This window comes from Phlebotomus papatasi, chromosome 3, assembly GCF_024763615.1.
Source record: "Phlebotomus papatasi isolate M1 chromosome 3, Ppap_2.1, whole genome shotgun sequence".
NCBI classification, from domain to species: Eukaryota; Metazoa; Arthropoda; class Insecta; order Diptera; family Psychodidae; genus Phlebotomus; species Phlebotomus papatasi.
The window spans coordinates 34086569-34112284 of record NC_077224.1 but is presented as its reverse complement, the minus strand read 5'-3'; the positions used below and the strand labels follow the sequence as shown (position 1 = coordinate 34112284).

General features: G+C 32.3%; 1 protein-coding gene and 1 long non-coding RNA gene across 2 annotated transcripts in view; one reads left to right on the top strand and one right to left on the bottom strand.

Moving 5' to 3' along the window:
- LOC129805386 (probable ATP-dependent RNA helicase CG8611) overlaps nucleotides 1-24593 on the top strand; it is a 31058-nt gene extending 6465 nt beyond the window's left edge. The window contains exons 3-6 of the mRNA XM_055853272.1: nucleotides 3933-4123; nucleotides 9069-9220; nucleotides 23995-24184; nucleotides 24279-24593. Of these exons, the coding sequence (XP_055709247.1) occupies nucleotides 3933-4123; nucleotides 9069-9220; nucleotides 23995-24184; nucleotides 24279-24417 (672 nt within the window). The 3' untranslated portion in view covers nucleotides 24418-24593. The remainder of the gene's footprint in view (nucleotides 1-3932; nucleotides 4124-9068; nucleotides 9221-23994; nucleotides 24185-24278) is intronic.
- LOC129805396 (uncharacterized) lies at nucleotides 17299-19406 on the bottom strand. The gene is made up of 2 exons (XR_008752089.1): nucleotides 19243-19406; nucleotides 17299-18557 (listed from the first exon to the last, which is right to left on the bottom strand). It is a non-coding gene; the product is annotated as an uncharacterized LOC129805396 (long non-coding RNA).
- Nucleotides 24594-25716: the final 1123 nt, after the last annotated feature.

Genomic DNA, 25716 nt, shown 5'->3' with positions numbered 1-25716 from the left:
GGTCTTCAGAATACTGGAACAAAAAATTATCAAAAAGAAGCTTATTGCAGTTTGATGAACAGAAGGTTTTTTACCTTATTTAAGTGGTACAAATACAAAAACTTTATTTTTTTCAAATTAAAAAATTTATAGGTCTTGTCTTAACTAATTTTCTGTCTGAAAAAAATAATTTTAGACCACTTAAATAAGGTAAAACACCTTCTGTTCATCAAACTGCAATAAGCTTCTTTTTGATAATTTTTTGTTCCAGTATTCTGAAGACCACCTTAGTCACTTGGAATTCTGTTTTGGGGCAGAATCAATAGGACATGATGAGAATAAGCGGTCAGCATTGTTTTACATCAAATTTCGGTAGAAAACTTGTTTTTTTCGACTGTAACACGGAAAAATGCACACTTTTGCCTCTAACAAAAGAAGATTTTTAGCCCTAGGAGTGGTTTAAAATGCATATATGTCGGCTATATGGACAAATTCGGATGAAAGGTGATAGGATCTTGTCATTTTTATGGAAATTTTTTGGTTGTCAATTTCCATCCCTTTCAAGACCTTAATTAATCTTTTATTTTTGTTCATTAAACATTTTTCTTACATAATTTCAGCAAAATTCATGAAAAACTTTATAAAAATGATTCTAATTAGCTTAATAAAGTTATTAATTCAATTCCTAAAAAATACTTACCTTCACTGATTGAAAATAAATACCCTGGAGCCAAATTTATTGAGTGGAGCTATAATTATTGCCACCCGAAAATCGCCATTTTGAGAAAGGTTCTATCACAATACTCACAGTTCTAACGGTATGAAATTCAAATGGCAATTTTTCATATCGGTATGAAAATACCTTCAAATGATATTTTTATTTTTTTTCTAAAAATTTTTTTTTCAAAGTTTTTCCAGTATGAAAAAGTGGAGCTATGATTATTGCCAGCAGTGTATATGTGTATTTAATTGGCCTCTGTGTTGATGTTTAGCGGATAAAGAATATTTCCCGTCCCCCAAAAGAAGAACAAATTCAATAAACAATTTTGTTATTGTTCCTTTAATCAAAACTTCGCCAAAGAAAGTTGGATATGTTTGCCAAATGAATGACCCACTAACATTCTTTCCTTAGGATTTTTTCAATATTTTGTTTTTTTTTTTAATATTTTGTCGAATTGCAAAGATTTGTACTGCGATAACATCGTCATATTATCAAACTGACAAAATATTTTGTCCAATTAGATGTAGGAAAAATGTCGATTTTTCTTAAAAATTGATTAAAAATTTGCTCAATTAGAAAATAGGCAGAGAGATAATTTACTTCTAGCAAGAGATTCTTGATATTTAAAAGTATTAACTATTAAGAGAGAGCAGTTTTAACAATTTTTTAAATTTATTTGAATTTTTTTTGTTGATCAGCTTATACAAAAGCTTACAAACTTTTTTGTTGGCAATGTAATGTTTTAGAAACAATTACGACTTAAACCGAGAGACGGCTTAACGTACTTATAATCGAAATAATGATCAGATTTCTATCAGTTTCTATAATGGGAAACTGATGGGTATTTAGTCAAAGCATTATTTTGATTAAAATCACGTTATGCCGTCTTTCGGTTTAGTTCGTAAGTGTGTCCAGGGCATAAGGATGTTATCATTTATTTGCTTCTTCTGTTTCATACGTTGCAGTCATTAAACTTGTCACAATATTTTCAAAATGGTGGGAGTTGATATTGTTTTTCTGATATTTGTTTAAAATAGACAGTGAATTAGTGAAAATTTATACAAATAGAAGAATTATTCAAACATTTCTGAAAATAGGGCATTTTTGTGTTAGAACCCAAAATCTGAAAAATGATCAAGGAAGGCGTAAGATCAAGTTTAGTAGAAATATGTAGAAATTGTAGGAAAGGTAAATTTCACGAAATCAAAATTCACATCCTTTACTTTTTTCTAGCATGTTTCATAGGTCTTTCTCATTCTTTCGTACTCAAAATTTGATTTAACTAAATGGAATTTATTGTGATGTTCAAAAGAAGAAGAAGAGTGCGAAAGAGTGGAATAAAACAAAATGCAGAACATTTGAGAAAGAATGGGATGTGAATTTAGATTTCATAACATTTTCCTAGAGTCATAATGGCTCCAGAACACCTTTTAGATCGGTCAAATTTCATGAAATCAAAATTTGTGTCTCTTTTCTCACTCCTTCGGTCTCAAAATTGGGCTGAACTAAATTTAATTTGTAATGATGTTCAAAAGAAGAAGAGTGCGAAAGAGTAGGATATACATATGCTAAATTGTTATGAAAAATAGAAATGTGAATTTTAATTTTATGAAATTTTATCGATCTAAAAGGTGTAAAAGAGCATTAAAAAAATTAAATTTGACCATATTCAATTTTGAATTTAGAGAACAAAAAGAGATTTTAATTTTATTTACAACCATCTTAAAAGTTAATTTTACAAGCAAAACATATTTTCATGAACTTTTAGATTTTTTTTTACTAACCCTATTTAATATTTAATAAATTAATAATATTAATCAAATTTATTTTCTTTTTTTTTAATTTTACTGTTTTTTGTCTTTTTGAATCATATTTCAAAAGCTATTGCCTTCATGTTTTATTACTTGGGGTAGAGTAAATTGTCAATAGTGTCTATTTTCGATTTTGTGCCCTAGAAATTTGTTTTCTTCTGTAATGACTTCGGCACACATTTTAGATCAGGTAAATTTCATGAAATCTAAATTTGTGTCCCTTTCTGTTTCAAAAGATTTGCATATGCCTGTCTCATTCTTTCGCACTCCAAAATCGATTGAGCTAAATTGGATTTGTCGTGATGTTCAAAATAAGAAGAAGAGTGCAAAAGTATGAGATAGACATGTACAAAATGTGTGAGAAAGAAAAGGGGGATGTGAATTTTGATTTCATGAAATTTTCCTGATCTAAAGGTGTGCCGAAGCTATAAGAATTGGATTCTTTTCAAATAAAGCTTACAGTCTTATTGAAAAGCTTTTAACTTTTGTTTACAGATTCTTTTAGTTTATAACTTACCTTATAACTTTCAAAATTACTGTTTTTTTTTCAATATTTTCTCAACAGTTAAATTCTTACAAAGAAAAAGTACCAGACAAACAAAAGTCATAAGATAATTTTTGAGAATCTTGAAGCTTAATTTAAATTCCCTCCAAGTAAATGGAAAATTAATACATTTCCTGACCAAAAGATGAATTTGTCGCGCAGTTGGTCCAATTTGATTTGTTCGGATTATTTTCTCAAATTATGCCCCTAATTATGTCACGCAATGCGAGAGCGTCAATTGCTTGAGAAAAATCTGAAAAAAAGAAGTGTTTGATGACGATCTAATGAAGTGATGATGAGTTGATCGAGCTTCTCTGCGTGATATTTTGCGCGCATATCGAATGTGAGATCCGTGTGAACGCGACAAGAGTCCAACAACATGCCAGATTCTTCTTGATGGAAAATCACTTAAGTATGACAATATAAATTTGTTTCTCTAGCCATTATCCACAATCTCCCCCGCTTCGTCTGGCCCTGTTTCCCTTGGTTCCTCAAGCAATAGAAAATATTCTTATGGTACTGGGGGCTAATTATCGTGTCTTATTTACTCCCCATTTTGTGTGTGTTTAGATGAGAAATGATATTTTTTCTTGCCTTTCGCTCAAACTCCCCATCGATTTGATTTGCGATATACTATCCCTTGTAATTGAAACATCAAAATGTGGGAATAAACATTTCTTTTTTTTTTCAATACCCATCTCTTTCTCTTTTTTCCCATCTCTCTGATATATTGTTTAATATTATTATTTTTCCATTACTCAACACGATAATTCTTCGAGCATTCCATTCTTTCTATTTTCCGGTTTCACTCTGGAACACTTTCTTGATTCTCTTCAATATTTCACGTGCGAAATTTGCACTTGCTTCTTTTTTGCAGGATGTGGCTGCTCGAGGCTTGGACGTTCCGGAAGTTGATTGTGTGGTGCAATTTACACCACCACAGAAATTGTCCGATTATGTACATCGGATTGGTCGGACGGCAAGGGCAGGTAGAAGTGGAAGGGCAGTGATATTCCTGAATCCTTTTGAAGTGAAATTTGTGCATACTCTTAATGAAAAAGGACTAAAGTAAGTTCATGTTCTTTTATTATTGTTTTTTTTTTTTGTTGAATTTTTTTAGGTGAAAATTTGAGAGCAATTTATACCTTTAAAATAGAATATACAAAATTAGTTGTCTTTAATCTTAAACTCGTCATTTTTTTTAATTGAATAATTCATGATAAGAAAACGTTTGCGGTTTTGGCTATGATTCTTTCATTTATTACTTGTTTGGATGAGCAAAGTTGTTTAGTAATCCGACACATAAAGAGCAAATCATCGTGTTAGCAAATTAGAGTATTTTGTAAAGTTTTTTCAATTGCTTATTTACCAATTTTGCAATTGTTTTAAACCCGATTTACAATAGGAGTTGCAAAGTATTCGAACTTTGTAGAACGCTTAAACTCGTATTGATTACGCATTAATTTTTTTTAATGAGTAAAATTTAGTAAAATTGTCTAGTACAATAATAAATTAGTAATAGAGTCTAATAATATTCATAAAGTTTCTGCCTTTTTATTTTAATATTTACTAATTCACAATAATTGGAAAAAAGGAAATATTCGGATATGGCTGTAAAAGGTGCGGAATTACAAGGTGTTTAAAATAATGCTAAACTTGCCTTTATTGAATAATTAATACGCTTTCTCGAGCCTCAATCCAAATCTTCGAACTTTCTAATATTATTAGAATGCTTGATACAACGTAATTAGTGTGATAAAGATTAAATTTGCATTGAGGAAAGGACAAAATATATCCAAAAATTAATTAAAAAGGGGTGACAAAGCAGGCCAGGCTTTGTGAATTGCTCGAACTCGCTATACCTCAAAAGTACTTTTTCATTATTTACCGTTTACCGGTTTTCAATCGATTTGAACCGATTTATAAATCTCTTAAAACATTTCCCAAAATACACCTCAGGAATAATATATAATATATAATTGAATTTCAGATAAAAATTAGTTATCGGTTATGAATCGGTTCATTACCGGTTCAGACTTTTAGAACTTGGAACAGAAATACCAAGACCTTTCCAAGGAGGTCAAACCATGATACCATTCGCTTGAGAAATGCGATCTATAGAGGCTTTTAAATCTCTTGATAACCGTTATTAGGAATGATTCAACGGGATTTTCGTATACGGACGAAGTGTCCGCTTGGGTAAACTCTAAATCATATCAAAAAATTTCAAAAAACGTGGTTTTGGAGGGAAAAGGGACAGTTGGAGGATAATGAGGGTTATGTTAACGATCCTTGGGTTACCATATGGGGGATCCCCTGAATGTCCCAAGTCGCTATCTCTTACCGTTTGCCTCTAAAGTTGAAAAGAAAAGTTTCAGAAATCGTCTGAAATGCGAAGATTTGCTTAGAAAAGTGATCTCTGGGGGGTGAACGGTCAGAAACTTTGGGGGGTTAAAAAATCGATAGATAATATACGTATATTGCTCTCTCTCTGTGGAGTTCTATCAGTAAAATGAATGAAGTCATTTACTAAGAATCCAAATAATAGAAAATATATAATTCTGGGTAGTATTTTGACAGTATTATCAATAAGAAAATCAAACTGACCATTTCCACTTACAAAAAAAAAACAACAATTTTCATCACTAAAAAATCAAATTTAATCAAAATTTTGTTCATTATACCTTTTAGATCAGGAAAATTTCATGAAGTCGAAATTCGAATCCATTTCTTTCTCACTAGCTTTGTATAGTCTATCTCATTCTTTTGCACTCTTCTTTTTCTTTTGAAGATCACAATAAATTCGATTTAGCTAAATCGAATTTGAAGTGCGAAAGAATGAGATAAGCAAATATTTTGAGATAGAAAGGGACACAAATTTTGATTTCATGAAATCTTACCTTTTGAAACTTTTAATTTTGGTCAGAAGAAAATCAGATTTAGTGAGTAGGAAAACATATTTTATGTGTGCTTTTTATTATGGCACTGTCCAAATTAGCAGTAAAAATTAAATCTGGTCAGCATAAAATGGAAATTTGATCACTGCACAATTTAGAACTTTAAACAACAGTGAAATTTTCTTTCAAGTTTTAGCAAAGTGAATCTAAAAAAGGTCTTCTGGTTTATGTAAATATTAAAATAAGAATCTAATATTTTATTGCTGGAAAAAATTCATATTAATTTAATGGCTGAATTTAATTTTTCTATTATCAGTTTTTTATTTTTCAGTGGCCGAATTTTAGTTTAATTGTCTTGTAGATTTTTTAGACTGCACAGAAAAAAAATCTTTCGTAAAAGTGTTCGTAAATGTTTGTGGATTCCTACTGGAAACTTACGATATGTTTGTGCATCATGTAATCTACAAACAAGTTCGCAAAGGTTCGTACTTTTTCCACAAACTTTGCTCGTAACATGATCACGAACAGTTTTGTTTTTTTACAAACATTTCTTTGTAAATATTCGTACAAAAAAATGTTCGTAAAATTTTGTCAGAAAAACAAAAATTTACGAACAAATGTTTGTTAAAGAACAAAAAAAATGCTCGTCAAGAGTTCTTGTTACGAACATTATTTGTGAAAAAGTATACACTTACGAACTCTTTTTTATGGCTTATACGATTTACGAGCGCTGCCTAAAGGCCTCGACAGACCTGAGGATTAGCCGAGAGACGGCTTAGCGTAATTATATTCGAAATAATGATTAAACTACATTTCCATAATTTTCCACTAAGTCGCCTCTCGGCTTAAGTCCTAAGGGCCTTGACAGACATGAGGATTAGCCGAGAGACGGCTTAGCGTAATTATATTCGAAATAATGGTTAAACTTCATTTGCATCATTTTCCACTAAGTTGTCTCTCGTCATAAGTCGTAAGTATGTCTATGGCATAAGTCTCGAGAGAATATTCACAAATATTTTATGAATAATTTTACAAAATATTTTTTTTTTTTTGGTAAATTTCAATCAAATCAAAATTTTCATTCCTTTTCTCATACATTTGCATTTCCATACGTCTTTTCCGCTCTTTCGTACTCTTCTTCTTCTTCTTTTGAACCTCACAACGAATTCAGTTTTATTCATTGCCAAATTTCGAGTACGAAAGAGTGGGATAGATTAGGGGAAGGTTTTGCACCTTCGTAACGTCGCAGGTTCGTAAATGTTGATTTTTTTCCAAGTTACTAAATGAATATCATCCATGGTCATGGTCATATATTCTTATAGCTAATCCCATATCTCACATTTCATGACAAACTTGGGAGCCTAGGCCTTTTGTCATAGGTTCTAGAAGCAAAAATTAAAAATGGACCTAAAATCGTAATTCTGATGTGTATTATTTTATGCATTTTTTCACGCTTCAAGAGTCTTTTCGAAGAAAAGCAACGTTCCAAGTTATAGAGGGTTTATCAGGGTTAATATTACCGTGAAAATCTTTCGCTAGCAGGGCGTCGTTTTTGTGGGCGGATGAAAATTCACAAAGATTGCCTTCTCTGCAGGTTCGTAAAAATATCAGTCAAAATTATTGATCACCAACTCTGAGAATTCCAGACTGTTTTGGGTCACACTGTGCATGCCGCTCTGGATATTTTGACCCATCCAGAGATTCCACTGAACAAGTTGACAAGAAAATTGTGATATTACAACATTTTTCAAGAAAATCTCGAAGAAAAACACGCACTTCCACAGCAAAGTGAGACTTCATCAGATGTTTTTGTTTCGCTTCTGTCAAATCGAACATTAAGCCTAAATCTGCTTATGGTAGGTGTGATTCTTTCATTGTCCATACGGTGCGTTTTAAGCATTTTTCATACAATTTGCTTTGTTTTCAAGCGGAGTTTTCCTCATTTAACTTTAAATTAATAACTGGTAATTCTAAGAATCACTGATGTTCAAAAAATGTGCTGTAAGACAGATTCGACGTATTAGAGAAATTACGAGGATTACAATAGGTGTGATTGCTTCTTTCTGATTTGTGCAGTGATGAAACTAGACTGTTTAAGGTAGATGTGATTCTTTTGTTGCCACTTCGATGTATTTCGAGTATTTTTCATAAAATTTTCCTTGTTTTAAAGTGAAACTTTCCACATTTCATTTTAAATTGATGGCTGGTCATTTTTGAAATTAGTTGTGTCCGAAATATGTTCTGTAAGACTGTTTGGAGGTGTCAGAGAATATCCGAGGATTACAATAGGTGTGATTATAAGAAAATCACACCTAACCGAGCTCTGAACTGACTGTCAGAATGCAGGGAAAACATGGTTTTCCGATTGCAAAAAACATGTGTTAGAAAAATAGCTTAAAATTGATCTTTTAATGCGTGATACCTTCTACAAACAGTGAAAAGAAGTAGATGAAAGTTCCATCTAAGTAGTGATGCCCAAATTTTTGTTTCCGGTGTAACGTTTCCGGGGAAAATGAGGCCTACAGGGGTTGGAAGAAATGGTACGAAGCATTCCGGTACCGGATACATTCGTAAAAAATGCTACTACATTTTCATTTTCCTGTAGAGGAAAATCCAAGGACTTCCAGGAATTTTGTGAGGCAGAATTATGAACCCAATAAGTGAGAGATTTTTTTGACATAATGATATAATTGATTCGGTTTGTGTGGCATTCAGTAAAAAATCTTAAATCTTGGATTCCTTTTTTAGTACGAAGGTTCGAAACCTTCCCCTATATGCAAAATATTTGAAAATGAAAGGGATGCGAAAATTTAGATTTCATGAAATTCCTCCGATGTAAAAGATGTTTCGCAAAATATTAAATTTTGAAAAATTAGAATAATGTAAAATTCCTTATGGAGTCGAGGATGGAACTTTTTTTTTGAAATACTTGGGATTATATTGCTCCCTTCTTTGGGTTTGAGTAATTAAAATTGTGAAAAAATAGTCATCGTCGTTCGTGAAAAATTCAATTAAATCATATCAACCAACGAACAAATTCCCTGCAAAAATTTCAATTTTTCATTGATTCTCTGCAATACAAGTTGAATTCATTATAAGTGTTTCTTCTCCAAAAGATTATTGCAGGATGACTTCCAGAAGTATCTGAAGCCACTCGTAATAAAGAAGAATCAACCCAATGCCGCCAGTGAAGCCGTTTCTGATTTGCAGCACAAATATGAGGACTTGATTGCTGAAGATCAGCAAATGAAGGAAATGGCTAGCAAAGGTATGTTATATTCCTGTATATATAAATTCTAATGCAATGATCTTACGAGATAGAAAGGAGAGAAAAAAAATCTATTAACATGAACGGTGGAAAAAAAAGTCGAGTGTATTTCCAACAGCTCTATTATGAATGAACAGAAGAAATGGGCGTGTTTCTGGGGAGAAAGAAAAGTTATGTTATTAATTCTCATGAGTTAATTCAATTTAATGGGGATTTTATTGATAAAATGGGTGAATTTCCCTGTGAAGTCAGTGAAACGATAATAACTAAAAATTATTACTTGCTTCAATAGTTAAATACAAATGAGTTGGATGGAGAAAAATCCACCCTGGAACTATGATGAAATGGCCGTGGGCGATAGAGACATTAGAATTTCAGTGATTGACTTGAATGAGATTGATTCTGGATGACTGCCCATTCATAGAGATATCCAAAGCCTTAGGCCAGATGTAAAATGAGTGAAAGCTGTGAAAAGGTGTTGGTAAAAATTTTCTAGATTTTGTGATTCAGCCAATATAGTCCCTCCCTCTCCTCCTCCAGAGTCCAGTGAATTATTTGTCCTTTGTTGCAAATTAGTGTGAATAAATTGGCTTTTAATGTATATTTTTGCTGCGGATGAGGGTTAGTTTTTATCACCCCTAAAACCATCTCTGCATGAAGTCCCCATTATATATTGAGTTTGTGGAGAGAAAATTGAATTAATTCTACGTCGATGCAAGAGATTTCTCTTATCGCACCAATTTCTCACCCCTTCAAAAATTTTTCTAGAAAAATTCACCTCCCCGTTTGCATATGTCGCCTTTTTGGTATTCTGAAAGTGCGCGCACACACAAGGACTGATTACTGGCAATTTTTGTTTGAAAGAAAAGCCAAAACCACAATAATGGCTAATTAAGGAAGAAGTGAAAGGCATAAGAGGATCAATTTCACAAAAGAGCACAAACACCATATAGCGCCTCCCCAAAAAAAAAGTAAAATAATCTTCCTCGATCAATTCTGTAATCATGGAAACAGATGCATTTATCATCCAAGTTGAGTGTATAATGAATTGAATTAGGCTCAATTCAGTAATTGCTTTAGGATGCTCGAGGAAACATGTGTATTGAATTCCTTGAAAGACACTCTTCTCGTGTGGTTGTGGAATAACATTCACCACACAACATAAATATCTCAAGGATACTTTATCCTGAATCATGCGACATGTAAGCTTTCTACGGATATTAAACCCACACATTTCTATCCACCATGAAGATTTCCAACGTGCATGTATTCGCATCAATTTGTGGCTTGGATTGAGAATGACTGTCCTATAGGATGGTACAATTGATTTGACAAAAGGAAAAAATAAAATTTTAAAGTTACAACATTGCTGAATAAAACTTCTCAAGATTTCCATACTTAAATGAAAGATTTTCTTGCAAAAAACCTACATTAAAAAAAAACCAAGGCTCATTGGTAGATGATGATTTCGGAGTCTTGAAAATTTGGTACATTTTTATTCATTCAATTATTTTTTTTTAACACTTGTCCTTAATGGGATCGCGGAATTAGGACATTTAGGTCAGCCTATATGCCTTTTTATCCTTCGCTACTCCTGCCACTTACAGACTTACTGTGTTATCACACTTGCACATTAAAATTTTAATATGATTTACATTAATTGTCTATGATGAGAGTCCAAATGTGTAATTTGTGTGTTTGAATCATTTTATATTCAAAATTTGATCTATTTGTTGATAAAAAGGTAGACTTGGCCTACAAAATTTAATATAAATTGATTTATAGCATTAATGCGAAAAATTAATGCGATTTTCTCATTAATTTTTTAATGTGAAAAATATTTATGCTTTAGGTAAATTTAAACTTATTTTTGCAGGCCAAGTCCACTTCTTTATCAATAAATAGAAAAAACCCAAATATTAAGTGACTCAAAGACACAAATAACATATTTGGACGCTCACAAGCGACAATTAATGTGAATAACATTAAAATTTTAATGTGCAAGTGTGATAACGCCGTTAGACGCAAAGTTTTTTGCACAATCTTTCTGTATGGTTCTATTCCATGAAAAAGGGACACATAATCCTAACTGGCTTATGTGGGTGAGATTTTTAACGTGAGCTAACTCGGAATGCATGCAAATTCGATTTAGAGCTGAAGTTGGGGGACGCCATTCAGCTTGAATCAAATTCGTGAAATTATACAAATTTTGTATTTAAACCAAAATATCAAGGATTTGGATGGACTGACAGAAAAGTGATATATGTGAAAACTCTATTTTTTCACATTTAAACGACAAAATCGGACAGATGGCGTAGTCTGAGCGGAAAATGATGTATGGACGAAATGTAGACACAAATGTTCTCTACAATTATGTCGAAGTAATCATCAAAATCGGCTCAGTGACAGTCAAGATAATTGAGGTTATGTGATATTGAAATTGGGTTTTCGACTGTGGCGCCCCTGGTGTTGGTCTCACGAAGTTCAAATGTTCTAGAAAATTGTAGCATTTGATGAGATCATTCGTTAAAACCTTCACTCATCAAAATCGGTCAATTAGAACCGGAGATATGATTTTTTGAATTTCATGAACTTTGACCCCTCATATCTTCTGTTCTATTATAACCAGAGCGCACTTACGCCCCATTTTGGAAACATCATAGACTGGACTACAACACTCTAAAATTTGATTAACTTGCACAAAGGAATTTTTGAGTTATTTAATTTAGAATATTGAAAAATCTTCTTTTTAATAAGAGCGCCCCTAGCGGTAAGTTTTATGAACTTGCGATGTTAGAAGGGGAAGTGGCACTTCACGAACGCTTTCTAAAACCAAGTTGCAATTTTCATACGATATATAACCTTTGCCGAAAACCGCAAGCCGATGTCTCTTTTAGTTTAGGAGCTATTAAGCTCCAAAGAGCGGCCGGCCGGCCGGGAACGTAACTTAGCCACCCATACATTCGTGATCAGGAAGTGATGAAACACATTTTGGAATAAATTTGAGCTCGATCGGACGACATGAAATTTTGGTAGGATTATAGTAAGTGAGATTATTAAGAATCTCACCTAATATATCTCAACCTAACGAAAAACACCATTTGGTATTTTTGTGTGTGCCAATTGAAAAATTAGTGATTCATCTAATTATTTCTGTAAATTTGAGTTTCCCCTATATACAGAAATTAATTTAAAGAATAGGTGTCATTTGCACACGTGAACTCTGTTCCTATTAGATTATAAACCAACGCAATACTTCTTTCAAAACTTAATTAGTAAAAAATTAACCATTTTGTTTTAAAATCATAATGCGAGAGACAATATGGCGGTTCGGAGTACACTTGCGTTTGTTGGTAGTCTTTCCTTGTTAAACTTTTTTGTTTTTGATTTTTGTTATAAATTTATGTCCAGAAAACGAATTTTTTAGATTAGGGAAAGAAAAAAAGTTGCATGGTGGTGGATGTAAATAAAGTGAAAGGTGGTCAAACAGTTTATATTTTAATTCGTAAAATTTTGCGGGTTCTTAATTCGTGAATCATCTATGATTTACGTAGATTTGTAATGTCTTTCAATAACAAATAACAATATAATTTATTTACATATTTTATATTTGATTTATTTCATTTTCAAAAAATACAACTATTCACTCAAACGATTGTGATTCAAAAATTATTGTTCTAAAATAGTAGAAATTTTGGTGCGTATATAGCAAAAGATGTGTAGCTAGATTGATAAGCGGCACCATCTTCATTCACGATACTGTCGAAAAGTTTACAGATCATTGCCAATGAAATAAAGTTTTGCATCAATGTTGTAGAAAAACGATTTTTTTACTTAATTTCATTATTTCTTGTTCTTAAAACACGGATATGACCTTTGGTTTCTTCTCCTTTACTTTCTCAAAACCGACGTTTCGGAGGGGTTTTCCTCCTTCGTCGGGTATGGAAATGATTGGGAAAGAACTTGTCACAAAGGATTTTATTACACTTTTAGTGCTTTTTGGACTTTTCTCACTGGACACTTTACTCATTGGATTCTCACCAAAGACTCAATGGTATTCAATGATACTCATTGGTGAGAATCCAATGAGTAAAATAGTTTTCTAAAAGAGTTTTCTAAAATTCAATGTCAACTATCTCAAAATTCGCATCTTTGATCTAAATTAAATTTCTAATCTAATCTAAATTTTAGTATGTCATAACTGAGGTCGAAACCTTTCCAATACTTGGCTGCAATTTACCCTAACTCTGGCTCGGGCAGAGCTATAAACGAAAACAACTTCACTGGCCTATTTCGATGTTTCTTAATCGATTTCAGTGAAATTTTTAGTATCCCGTCAAATAATTTCGTCAGATATCTTTAAGATTTCTGCAGAAAATATCTACACCTCTGCCGAAAATCTGCCGAGAAATCTGTAGATATTCCTACGAATTTTATTTGGGCTTGAGACAAAATTCGTCAGAAATTTTTGCAGATTTTCTGACGAATCCTGGTGCATACTCTGACGAATTTCTGTAGATATTTTGCCGATTTTCTGTAGATTTTTATCTACATTCCAGAGATTTTCCAGACAGCTGTGTCTGAAAAGATGGAATATTTTTCACTGAAATTTGCAAAATTCAATAGAGTTATTCTTAGTGATATTACAGTGTTTATATAAAATGAAGAATTCTGCGACGCCGTGTTATAAGTAGAGAATAGTGAAGTGAAAACTTTAAACAGAGTGTTGACCTTAAATTTCGTGATTTTGTATCATTTCATGGGCGATTTTTAAGAAATAAGTATTTTTGTCTTGAATCTTTTTACTCATCTAAAATGTTTAATCGGTAATGCTTGTTAAGCAGAGCATACCATTTTCTTTGTAACTTCTACCGTTTCTTGATAAATCAACAATATTTTTATTGAGACAATGGAGACTATGCAGATTTCTTATGCAGAAATTCTGCCGAGAATCTGCAGATTTTCGGAAGAATTTCTACCGAAAATCTACAGATTTTCAGGCAGAAATTCTGCCGAAAATCTTCAGAATTTCTCTAAATGTACTAGAATATACGGTTATAATTCAAAAAACCTCCGAGTAGAATCGGCAGGTGGAGCAATGATTTGACGGAATGTTTTACCTGAAACTGAGGCATTTCTAACATAGATTTAACATATGTCTCACCCTCGTTAATTCATCCCACTGTACCACGGACCTTACTATATTGAAATTAATGGACTCTAATGTTTAATAAGCGATTTTCGGAAGTCGGAATATATGTTGAAATTCCATTGTGGTTAGAATTTTGGGGGTAAATCATCGTGTCGAACAAATTTATTATCCATAGTATTTTTATCCAAAAGTCAACTCACTATCGACTTTATACTTTCGGTTTATAAGTTTTGTAAACTTTCATACAGTTCAATTTCTTTTTCATGTAATTCAGTAGAATAGTGAAATGGGTGTCAAATCAGCCTCTTGAGTGTTTCATAGTTAGAATGTGTCTGTGCCTTTGTGGTTCATCATCCTATTTCATTTATGGTTTATTTAACTCCAACTCAATTTTCAATTCCCTCCTATAAAGGTTATTTTATGGCAAGAGAGCTTTTGCATGCTATGCAAATAATGCTGTCTCTGGAATTTACTTGTTTAATTCCAACATAGAAGCTTTTAAACATTTTTTCCATCTTAGGTAAGAAGGAAAAATAAAATTGAGTCTTGAAATTTACTCTTGAAATTGCTGTGAAAAAATAATAACCGAAATGAACATTTGTATCAAATTGAAATTTTACAATGAAACGAGCAAAATGTCTCAAGTATCCATCGTGAGTTGAAATATTTTTACTAAAATATTTAAATCAATTGGAAATGCATAAGTAGTCATTTTGTGTTTTCAAGTGAGAGGGTTGAATTTCTAAAAAAAAAAACCCGCACTCAAGAGATCCTCTCTGTATTTTCTCAATAAATAATTAACTGTGAAAAATCTTTTATTCCTGTCAACAATTTTGTATGATTTATTCAATTACAATTCACTCTATCCCTTGTCGATTTGAATGCGCGCCGTGAAATCGTAAAATGCGTGTTGGTTTTCTTCTTCTCACTCACACAGAGTTTTTTTTTCCATTCTCTTCTATGGGGTGGAATAATCAGAGAAGGGTGAAGTAAATAAATAAAGAGGAAAATGTTACGCGGCCTCACATCGATAAGTCACCAATTTCATCGCACCTTCACAGTTTCTCGACTCCGGACAATTATATCCCCATTTTGAGGGTATATCGTGGCAGGGTGGTAGCAATTCATGTATTTATTAAGTGGATATTGACGACATTGAGTGTACTTGAGGATACTTATTCGAATATATAAATTGAATTTACCACGTTCAACCCCATTCGATTCGTTAACAGTTGACAAACACACTCACTCCATCAACATGGGGGGTGTTGATTTGCTTTATTGTCAGACAGAAGTTGTAACTTTCACAATTAATGTAAATCTTATATTGACTTGTGTTTCCGGCTTTCCTTCTGATTTTATTGTCTGGATATTTTTTTTTTCAGGAAAAATAAAATTCACTCTTTTCTCTCCCAATTGCGGTTTGTTGCTTTTTTCAAGTGCCTTTTTTGTGGAAGGCTAGAGTAGCAATTAACGTATATTTCGTACATAAATAAAATAAAATATTTTGTTTGGTTTTCATTGTTCTATGAATTTAATTTCTTTTTTCAGCTCGTAAAACCGAAAAAAGCTTGGAAAGATTTTTTTAAAATAAATATTTCTAATAAAGGGGTAGGGGAGTTCGTGGTGCAATTGATAAAAGCGAGTTCGTGTCTGTAATAAAACTTAATAATGTTCAAAAATGATTAATATAGACCAGTATTGATACTGTGCCCTATAAACCTGGCTAAATCTATTCAGAACCACCTTAGAATTTTTCTAAAGGTGGTTTGTGAATTTGAATGAAATCGCTACAAAACTTTGCTATTATATTACTTTAAAATGGTTTTGAAACCACTGAAAATTATGCATTTTACCAATTTCAAAATTCAAACTAGAAGTATTAAATAACAAATAGATTCATGCTAATCCTTGAGAATATTTAGCCTATAAAATTCGTCAGTAAAGGTTTAGCTCAGACTGGGTCCCGGTCAAAATCCCAAAAGCCAAAATCCCGAAAGTCAAGATTCCAAAGGCCAAAATCTCGAATAGGTCAAAATCCTCGAAAGTCAAAATTCCAAATGGGCCAAAATTCCGATTAAATCAAAATCTCGATTGAACCAAAATTCCAAAAGCCAAAATCTCGAACGGCAAAATCCCGAAAAGCCAAAATTCTGAATGGGTCAAAATCAAAAAAAGCCAAAATTTCAAATGGGACAAAATCCCGGAAGGGTTAAATAAAATCTCAAATTCGTTAAAGTCTCGAAAAGCTAAAACCCCTAAACCCAAAATTCCGAACGCCAAAATCCCAAAAACCAGTATTTCGAACGCCAAAATCTCGAAATCCAAAATCCCGAATTCTTAAAAGTGTCATAGCTACTCCTACGATTGTACCCACACTTGCAGAAGGCAAAAGGTAATTTTCTGTGTTTTGGGAAATTACTCCACACAGTATCCTTCGTACAATTTCGTTCCTTTTAGAATTTTGACCATTAGGGATTTAAGTTTTCAGGTTTTTGACTTTATGAATTTTGGCCCCTTCGAGATTTTGGTTTTCGGGATTTTCGTTGTCAACGGGACGAATTGGTTCTGAATTAGACAATTCTGCCCTACCATGATTTTGTTATAAAAAATCGTATAAACAGTTATACATTTTTTTTACAATAAAAACATTCCATAATAATAAATAATATTGGCACAACATTCCATAGAGGAACTAGGCCTTCCCGCAAAGGGACTTCAAGACATGCATTATTATTTTTTATATACGGGATGAGATTGTCAGTCTCATAAAGCGTGAAATCAAGTGCAGTGAAGGTCACTGAATGCAATCAGAGCATTTTTGATACCAGAAAAATCCTGGTGACCTAAAGGGAATATGAATGCGAGACACTTGCATCATAGAGTGAGTACGCTACCATCTTGACCCATTGAGTATCCAAAAACATTCCATAGACTCTTTTAATTTTTTTTTTAACAATTTTCCCAATACAGATAGCTCCTAGTAAAATTAAATAATATGCGTAATATAAAAATTTGTTGAGATACGACTACATGAGACTAAAGTGGTTGGTATTTGCTTTTCCATGTTGAAACTTTCAAAGTGCACAATCAATTATTCTGTGACTTTTCATCACTTGAAAAGTAGTTGGACGATGAAATAATGAATTTCAATAGTTATTATGCTATAGAGCAACTGTAAAAACCACGAAATGAACATTAACTGCTCGCCCTAACGACACTAAATGACTCTGAGGGGTGGCTATATAGGGATGATGTTGGGATTTTTGGGGTGTGGAAACTTGATGGATAAATCTGTATTTAATGGTTACACTCTGGCGGACGAATGATTGTATGGAAAAGAAGTCAAGTGGTCACGTGTTAGTGTAACAATTTTTTGATTTGAAGGACTCTTATTAGTTTCCCTCTTCCTGTACCCCCCCAAAAGCAATGAATGGGTGGCAATGTGGGAAAGAAATGGAATTAAATATGGGAATGTCAGAACTCACGGAGAGGGAGGAAGAAAAAAAGAGAATAAAAATATGTATATAGCATGAGAAAAGGAACAATTTGAAAATCATCAACTATGCATAAGTCAAAGTGAACAGTTGCCACGGGAAAATGAGGGTTGGCAAGTCATTAAGGGTTTTCTACATACTTTTTTCTAGCATTCACCACTGTAATTCTTCCATTGAGTTGCCAATGAGAGAAGAAAAGAAGACTTTTTAGGTAAAAATTTGTACCTCAAAATGTTACAATTAAAAGTCACTCAACGATATTTTGTTCTATTTTCTCATAAATTATATACAAATATGTTTAAATGACAAATAGTCATTTTTTGTAACTAAAATAAAGTAAAATAGTCAACTATTGTGAACAATTTTTCTTCACTAGTTCACATACAAATTTCTTCTTCACATTACAAGGCTCATCTAACCATTTTCCATAAGGTACTCGCATTATTTGGGCACAGCTCTTAGATTTCTCAGTTGGTGCATTTATATCCCAATTGGTGTAGTTAAAGACATTTCCATCTTCAATCCATCGCCATTGATCATCATCCTCGTAGTTGTATCCACCAATCCAAGCAGTAATAGTCCTGGGTCGCAGAAACTGTGCCAATGCTTTATTTTCCTCCTCAGATCTTATTGATACAAGAACCATCATTTGTTTTTCACATTCTTGAACTGCTGTTACCCAGTCAACCTACGAATTAAACAATTTTTACATTTTCGTTGTCATTTTGACTTTGGACTGTTTTTTTTAAAAATATCCACTGAGAAAAATCCGAAAAAGTTAAAATAACATTCCGGAAATGTTAATTTTACTCTGCAGTATTGATTCAAAATCGGTGTAAATATTACCCTTTTTAGGTGTATTGGGGGTTAAATTTAGCCTTTTTAATGTTAATTTTACCCTTAAAAAGGTGTAAAATTAACATTAAAAAATGTTGATATATCTTTACACCTAAAAAGTGTTAAAGTTATGAGAAAAAAAAGTTAATCGCACCTTCTTTTTTTCTCAGTGTAGTAGATATAATCTTTCAACGTTTTATTTTAATAAATTTATTTTGTTTTGTCTTTGTTTAATTAAACGGCAAAAAGTCATTGATGTAAAAAAATTAAGCTAAACGTTCCTACTGCTCACTTTTTGAGTTTTAACAATAAAAAAACAAGATTTTTCTTTAAGGTCCCTACAGGTATGGAGCAGTTTTCATCAAAAATTTCTTTTTTGAGGAAAATTTCACGTACTACTGTAGGACTAAATGTCAAAAGGGAAATATGTGACGAAAATTGCTCCTGAAGTGTATAGAACTTTAAAGTTAAGCATTTCTATCAAGACAATTTCTATAGTGAATGTAGCGTGAATAAGATTCGTTAAAAATACTCACTGCAGTTCTCGATAAGTAAAAGATCCTTCCTGATATCCTATACAAAATTGTATCTCCTCCATAACATTTGTAAGAAAATACAACTAAAATTAATAATAACGTTCCAAATATTGGTCTCATGATCCCAATTGACAATTTGCAACTGCTATAAAGACTCGAGTGATAACAGAATATTCTCTCAATGAATCGTTCTTATCTTTCTTGTAAATAATAATTGTGCAAAATTTCATTAATTTCAATTATTGATGAATTTTTAGGAAATTTTCTCGTATGCAGTAATAATTTCTAAATAGGAAAAGCTGGAGCAGTAAGTAACATCGGCTTGTAAAAATATAAGTCGAATAAAAGTCGATTTTTTGCAAAAATCATTTTTTTCGCTTTTCGGATACTCTTGTATATCCTCTTCCCTGTGAATATTATACAGGAAAGTTAATTATTCTCAAATCTTAAGGTTTTAAATCTTAAAAATCTTATACTCAGCATTTAGAATTTCAACTGGAAATCGCTCTCCTGTAAAGTTGGCCATTCGCGACTTATTCGTTTTATATTTTGAGCCGTCGACATAGGGTTGTAAACGCTTCGATTTTTTAAAGTAAGATATTAGATTTCTGTGGACAAAGCCTAACTAACTTCATAAAACTAGGGATTCTTGTCTACTGAAAAGAAATGGTCGAAATAATTTAAGTTCAAGTAGACATAAAATTTGTTATTTACAATTGCCCCACAATTTTACTACTCGGCTCCAGTCTCCTGCTATCAATTAGTAGGGTTTTTGGACATTCGAAATTCAGTTTATATGTTTTTGAACATGAATGACATTTTGTGCCAATAGAGTGCAATAATGTTTGCAACCAGCCGTAAGTTCTGATTACGATTCACTGATAAAAATGAAAAGGTCACCGGAGATCCTTTGAAATTGTCCCTGTTTTGACACTAACTCCGGAATAAACGAATAAAAACAATGAAAAAGTCATCTATGGTGTTCGCTCAGATAAAGAAATATGATATGAATAATAAGTTTACGATAAAAAAATAATCTATCGTGATAAATATACATATAAAATTTCAAGAGATATAAGTCGACGGCTCCATGTCATACTATTCTAAGTCAATTTAGAATTATATTACTTTAAGAGATATGTTATTCCTGGAACTAAGATCTACAACTAGTGACAAGTTGGTGGTCATTCGACCACCAACTTATTTGACCCTTTTTATTTTTACTAGTATTAGCAATTCACTACTGAAAGGTCATTTTGGCTTTTTGTTAATTTCGAAAAGAGTCTTGTGTGATGTCTTATCTTTAATTTTCAAAAGTTAAGTTACATTTCTGTCTCATTAATAAAATTTCTGAACATGGTAGCTCCTAATTTTTTAAATCTTAAGCGAAAATTTAGTTTTAAAATTCGAAATTAAATTTGAATTTTTTCGAAAATCGATTTCTTTAAAATAAAATATATATAGGGGAAGGTTTTGCACCTTCGTAATGTTGCAGTTTCGTAAAAGTTGATTTTTTTCCAAGTTACTAAATGAATTTCATCCATGGACATATAATCTAAAAGCTAGTCCTACATCTCACATTTCCTGACAAACTTGGAAGCCTAGGCCTTTTTTCCTGGGTCCAAAAGGCAAAAATAAAAAATGGGCCTAAAATCGTAATTCTGTTGTGTTATATTTTATGCATTTTTGCACACTGCAAGTGTCTTTTCGAAAAAGCAACTTTTCCAAGTTATAGAGGGTTTATTAGGGTAAATATTTACCGTGAAAATCTTTTGCTAGAAAGGGGTTGTTTTTGTGGGTGGAGGAAAATTCATAAAAATTACTGCCCTTGCAGCTCAGGAAAATTGAATTTTGCAGCTTCGTAAAAACATCTGTCAAAATTATTGACCAGCGAATTTGAGAATTCCTCACTGTTTTGGATCACACTGTGCACGCCACTCGGGATATTTGATTCATCAGAGATTCCACTGAATAAATTCACAAGAAAATTTTGGGATATTAAATTAATTTTCACTAAAATCTCGTAGGAAAACACGCACTTCCCCATCAAAATGAGACTTCATCAGATGTTTTTATTTCACTTCTGTCAAATTAAACATTAAGCCTGAATCTGTTTATGGTAGGTGTGATTCTTTCATTGCCCATGCGGTGCGTTTTGAGAATTTTTCATCCAATTTGGTTTGTTTTCAAGCGAAATTTTTTACATTTTACTTTAAATTAATCACGGGTAATTCTAAGAATCACTGATGGTCAAAAAATGTTCTGTAAGATATATTCGAGACATTAGAGAAAAAACAAGGATTACAATATGTGTGATTATTACTTTCTGATATGTGCAGTGATAAAACTAGACTGCTAATGGTAGATGTGATTCTTTAATTGCCACTTTGATGTATATTGAGTATTTCTCATTCAATTTTACTTGTTTTAAAGTGGAACTTCACACATATCACTTGAAATTGATGGCTAGTCATTTTTGAAATTTTGATTACATTAGGTGTGATTATGAGAGAATCATACCTAACCAAGCTTTTAACTGACTGTCAGAATGCAGGGAAAAATGGTTTTCCGAGTGTCAAAAAACATGTGTTAGAAAAATAGCTTAAAATTGATTTTTAATGCATGATACCTCCTACAAATGGTGAAAACAAGTAGATGAAAGTTCCATCTAAGTAGTGATGCTTAAAGTTTTGTGTCCGGTGCAATATTTTCGGGGAAAATGAGGCCTACAGAGGTGGGAAAAAGTGGTATGAAGCTGAGTTAACTTGGGCACATTCGTAAAAAATGCTGCTACATTTTCATTTTCCTGTAGAGGAAAATCCAAGGACTTCCAGGAATTTTGTGAGGCAGAATTATGAACCTAATAAGTAAGAGATTTTTTTTGATATAGTGATATAATTGATTCGGTGTGTGTGGCATTCAGTAAAAAATCTTAAATCTTGGACTCCTTTTTTAATACGGACCTTCAAAACCTTCCCCTATTTTTTTTTGCTTTTTAATTAAGACACTTTTAAACAATCAAACACAGTATGTGTTCCCTATGATAACTTTTTAATTCTCGAACATGAATTTGTCCATATAAAGTTTTATTTAATTTTAGTCGAGACACTTTCGAATAAGTGAGGAAGCAAACTATGTCCGTAAAAAGCTAGTATCCATAATGGTATTTTATGAAAAACCACATATGTGCCGGGTGTACCACAATCTTGTAGGTGAGACCATGGTAGAATTAGCCACGGATGGTATTGCATAGTGGGATGTTATAGCGTGCCTTAGAAGGAATATTGAGGAAATCACCATTTAGTCTAACTATTCACCTCTCTTCCTATTCATTAAAATATTTATCAGTCCCATACATACATTTTTTTTACAAATTATACGCAATAAAAAGTATCATTTGCTAGCTAATTCTGCTCCGATCTCCCCTATATTGTAATATTTACAGAGTTATACTATACGAAAGACATATTTTGTTGTTTTTCATATTGCAAATATGTTTTGAAACTTTCGCAAAATTTCATCAAAAAATTCTACTAAACTTTCTCTATCTCAACACTTAGCAGGGTTCATGAAGGTTATCACAGCAGATAGAAAACATTTCCAACAAAATGTTATTGTTAAATTCTTGTTTTTATTTTTTCCATGTATCAAATTCTGCTAATATCGTAATCTTATGTTCGTTTATGTTTTTATTATTATTTATTTCTGTGATATAATTGCAATTAAAAATCACTCAATGGTGAGGTCTGTTTTTTTTTTTGACACAAAAAGTGATGTAAGGAAAAAAACTCGTGTTTGAATAAATTGCTTATTACTGGAGGAATATAGTTGGAAAATTGTCGCTGTATTTACAAATTGATGTGGATGATGATGATGAGATTTGGTGGGTGACGAAGTGGAGATTATTTGTATGTGAAAATGGTATGGAGTATCAAACAAAGTATTAACAATAATTGATATATAAAAATTTAAAATGAGAATGTCTGCACAACACACGTAATATGATAATTTTTATTTGGACACTCTAATGCGAGTGGCGAAGAAAAAGCTCTAATGATATAAATTAGAGGGTCAGATAGATTTAGCGGATGTTCGTTGTTTTTTTTTCACTTTATTGTTGAAGCTCTTCTGTAACAATTTGGTATGAGACAGAAAAGGTATGGATGCGATAGATGGTGTGGGTAAAAAAAGAAGCATATAGCTATTAGATGGTAAAGTTTTTTTTTTTTTTTAATTTCAAAGTGGATAAAAAGCAATTTACAATGCAACGATGCGACTGATTAATAGTTTTTCTCTATGGATGATTTCAATGTGAGTGAAAAGTTTTATATAATTAGATGAGGCAGAAAGGACTTTTTGGCAGATAATGTGTCCCTTATGTCTTCAAATCATTAGCATGATCATCATTTAGTTTTTGTGTTTTTTTTTAGAGCCACTACTGTAGGAAGGGAGGGAACAAGAGAGATAATTCGGGTGGTAAAAATGTGTATAATTTGAGCAATTAAATGACGATTTCGGGACTTGAATCGATTTTTTTTTCCACTGTATAATTTCCACTTAAGTGACCGTTTGTCATTCAGTTCCTCCGTCGTCCACTGAATGACACTATAATTATATTGGGGCTAGAAAGGATCTCTTAAATACAGCTTGATTTTTTTCCACATAATTTTTCTAAATGTTTCAAAATTGTTGGATCATTAATCTTGAGTGTCTCTCTTCTTAACAGAAATATTTCTATATGCTAAATTTCAGCTTTTGTCTCATGGATACGCTTCTATTCTGCTTTCCCCAAGGATTTAAGGCACATTTTCAATCGAAGAGAAATTCACATGGGACACTTTGCCAAGAGCTTAGGTCTCAGGGAGCCTCCATCGAAATTTGCCAGGAACTTTAGTGCACCAAAAGCTCCAAAGCCCATCAATCGTCTTACTTATGCTCACAAGTAAGTAATATTTTTTTCCTCCTTGTAGTAACGACCCCCAGGCCCCTTATATAGTTTTCAGTCAATTTGCAAGAGTATTTTTTTATGCTCCAAGGAATGATGATGCAGAGGGTGAAGCAGATTTCAGAGATGGTGGTGGTAGAAGTTTAGCGAAATTTGCTACACAATCCAGAAGTTTGACAACATCCGAATTTGATAGCGGTATTGCTCCTAAGAAGAGGCGGAAGGCGTAGTAAATGACAAATGTGGCATTTAATGTATTTCAACCACAAATTACCCTTGCACACACACTTCATGGTAAATCTCACAGAAACCTCCCCCGAGACATTTTTAAATCACGACGGTTTTATCGAAGTTGAGTATATTGTAATTTAGTGAGTTTAGGATAAATAAAAAATGTTGTGGGATATATGCCATACATGTTCCTTTTTAGCTTCATATTTTCATTGATATTCGTTTGTTTTGTAGAAAAAAAAATCAGGTGAGTTTCTGTAAGGTTTATACAATGAGAAAAAAAGAGGGTGCGATTAACTTTTTTCCTTTAACTTTAACTTTAACTTTAACACTTTTTAGGTGTAAAAATATATCAACATTTTTTAATGTTAATTTTACACCTTTTTAAGGGTAAAATTAACATGAAAAAGGGTAACTTTAACCCCCAATACACCTAAAAGGGTAATATTTACCCCGATTTCGGATCAATATTGCAGGGTAAAATAAACATTTCCGGAATGTTATTTTAACTTTTTCGGATTTCTCTCAGTGTACTTAACAGCTTAGCAGAGTGTCTATTGCCCATACCTATGTTTATGACTTTAAATTAGTCGATCTGTACCTTAAGAGTAATCCAACATTTTTTTTGTCTAAACTCATAAAGTATTCCAGTATCTAACTTGGTAAAAAGCATCATGTTGATTAGTACGAATATTTCCCGGTTTTTATTTTACATTCCAATTTGAACTTAATTATAATTACTTCAAAATTTATTCAAAATTGTGTACAATTAATGTAATTAAATTTCCGATAAAAATTAATTTAACGTTAAACCGATTCCCATGACCGTTTAATCCAAACTTACCTCAATCAGGTAAGAAATACCATCTTTAGCTCTAATCTAACTTTAACCCCCTTAACCTAACCTTTGGAGATAACCTAACTTTTGACCTTGAAAAATCTTTAGAAGGAACGAATCAATATAATTATCAATGTCAAAGTCAAATGTAAAAAGTTTAAGAAAAAACAGAGATGAAAAAGCTTCCTAAAAATGCTCGATCTCAAGAGAAAGAACTCTCCGTGAATTATTTTTCGCATAGTTTTTAGGGGCTTACCGATTTACAGTCGAGTTCCTCTAATTTGAACTCCTCAAATTTAAACGACCGACGGTTGCATTCAAAATGTAAAATTTGAGGTTATGTGAAGAAATTTTTGCGTGGAGTATGAATTAGAACCATTTTTCTTTGGTCTTACCTCAATATTATCGTATTAGGGTAAATGTCCTAATTCAAAACCATTTCCAGACGCTTTAACTTTGA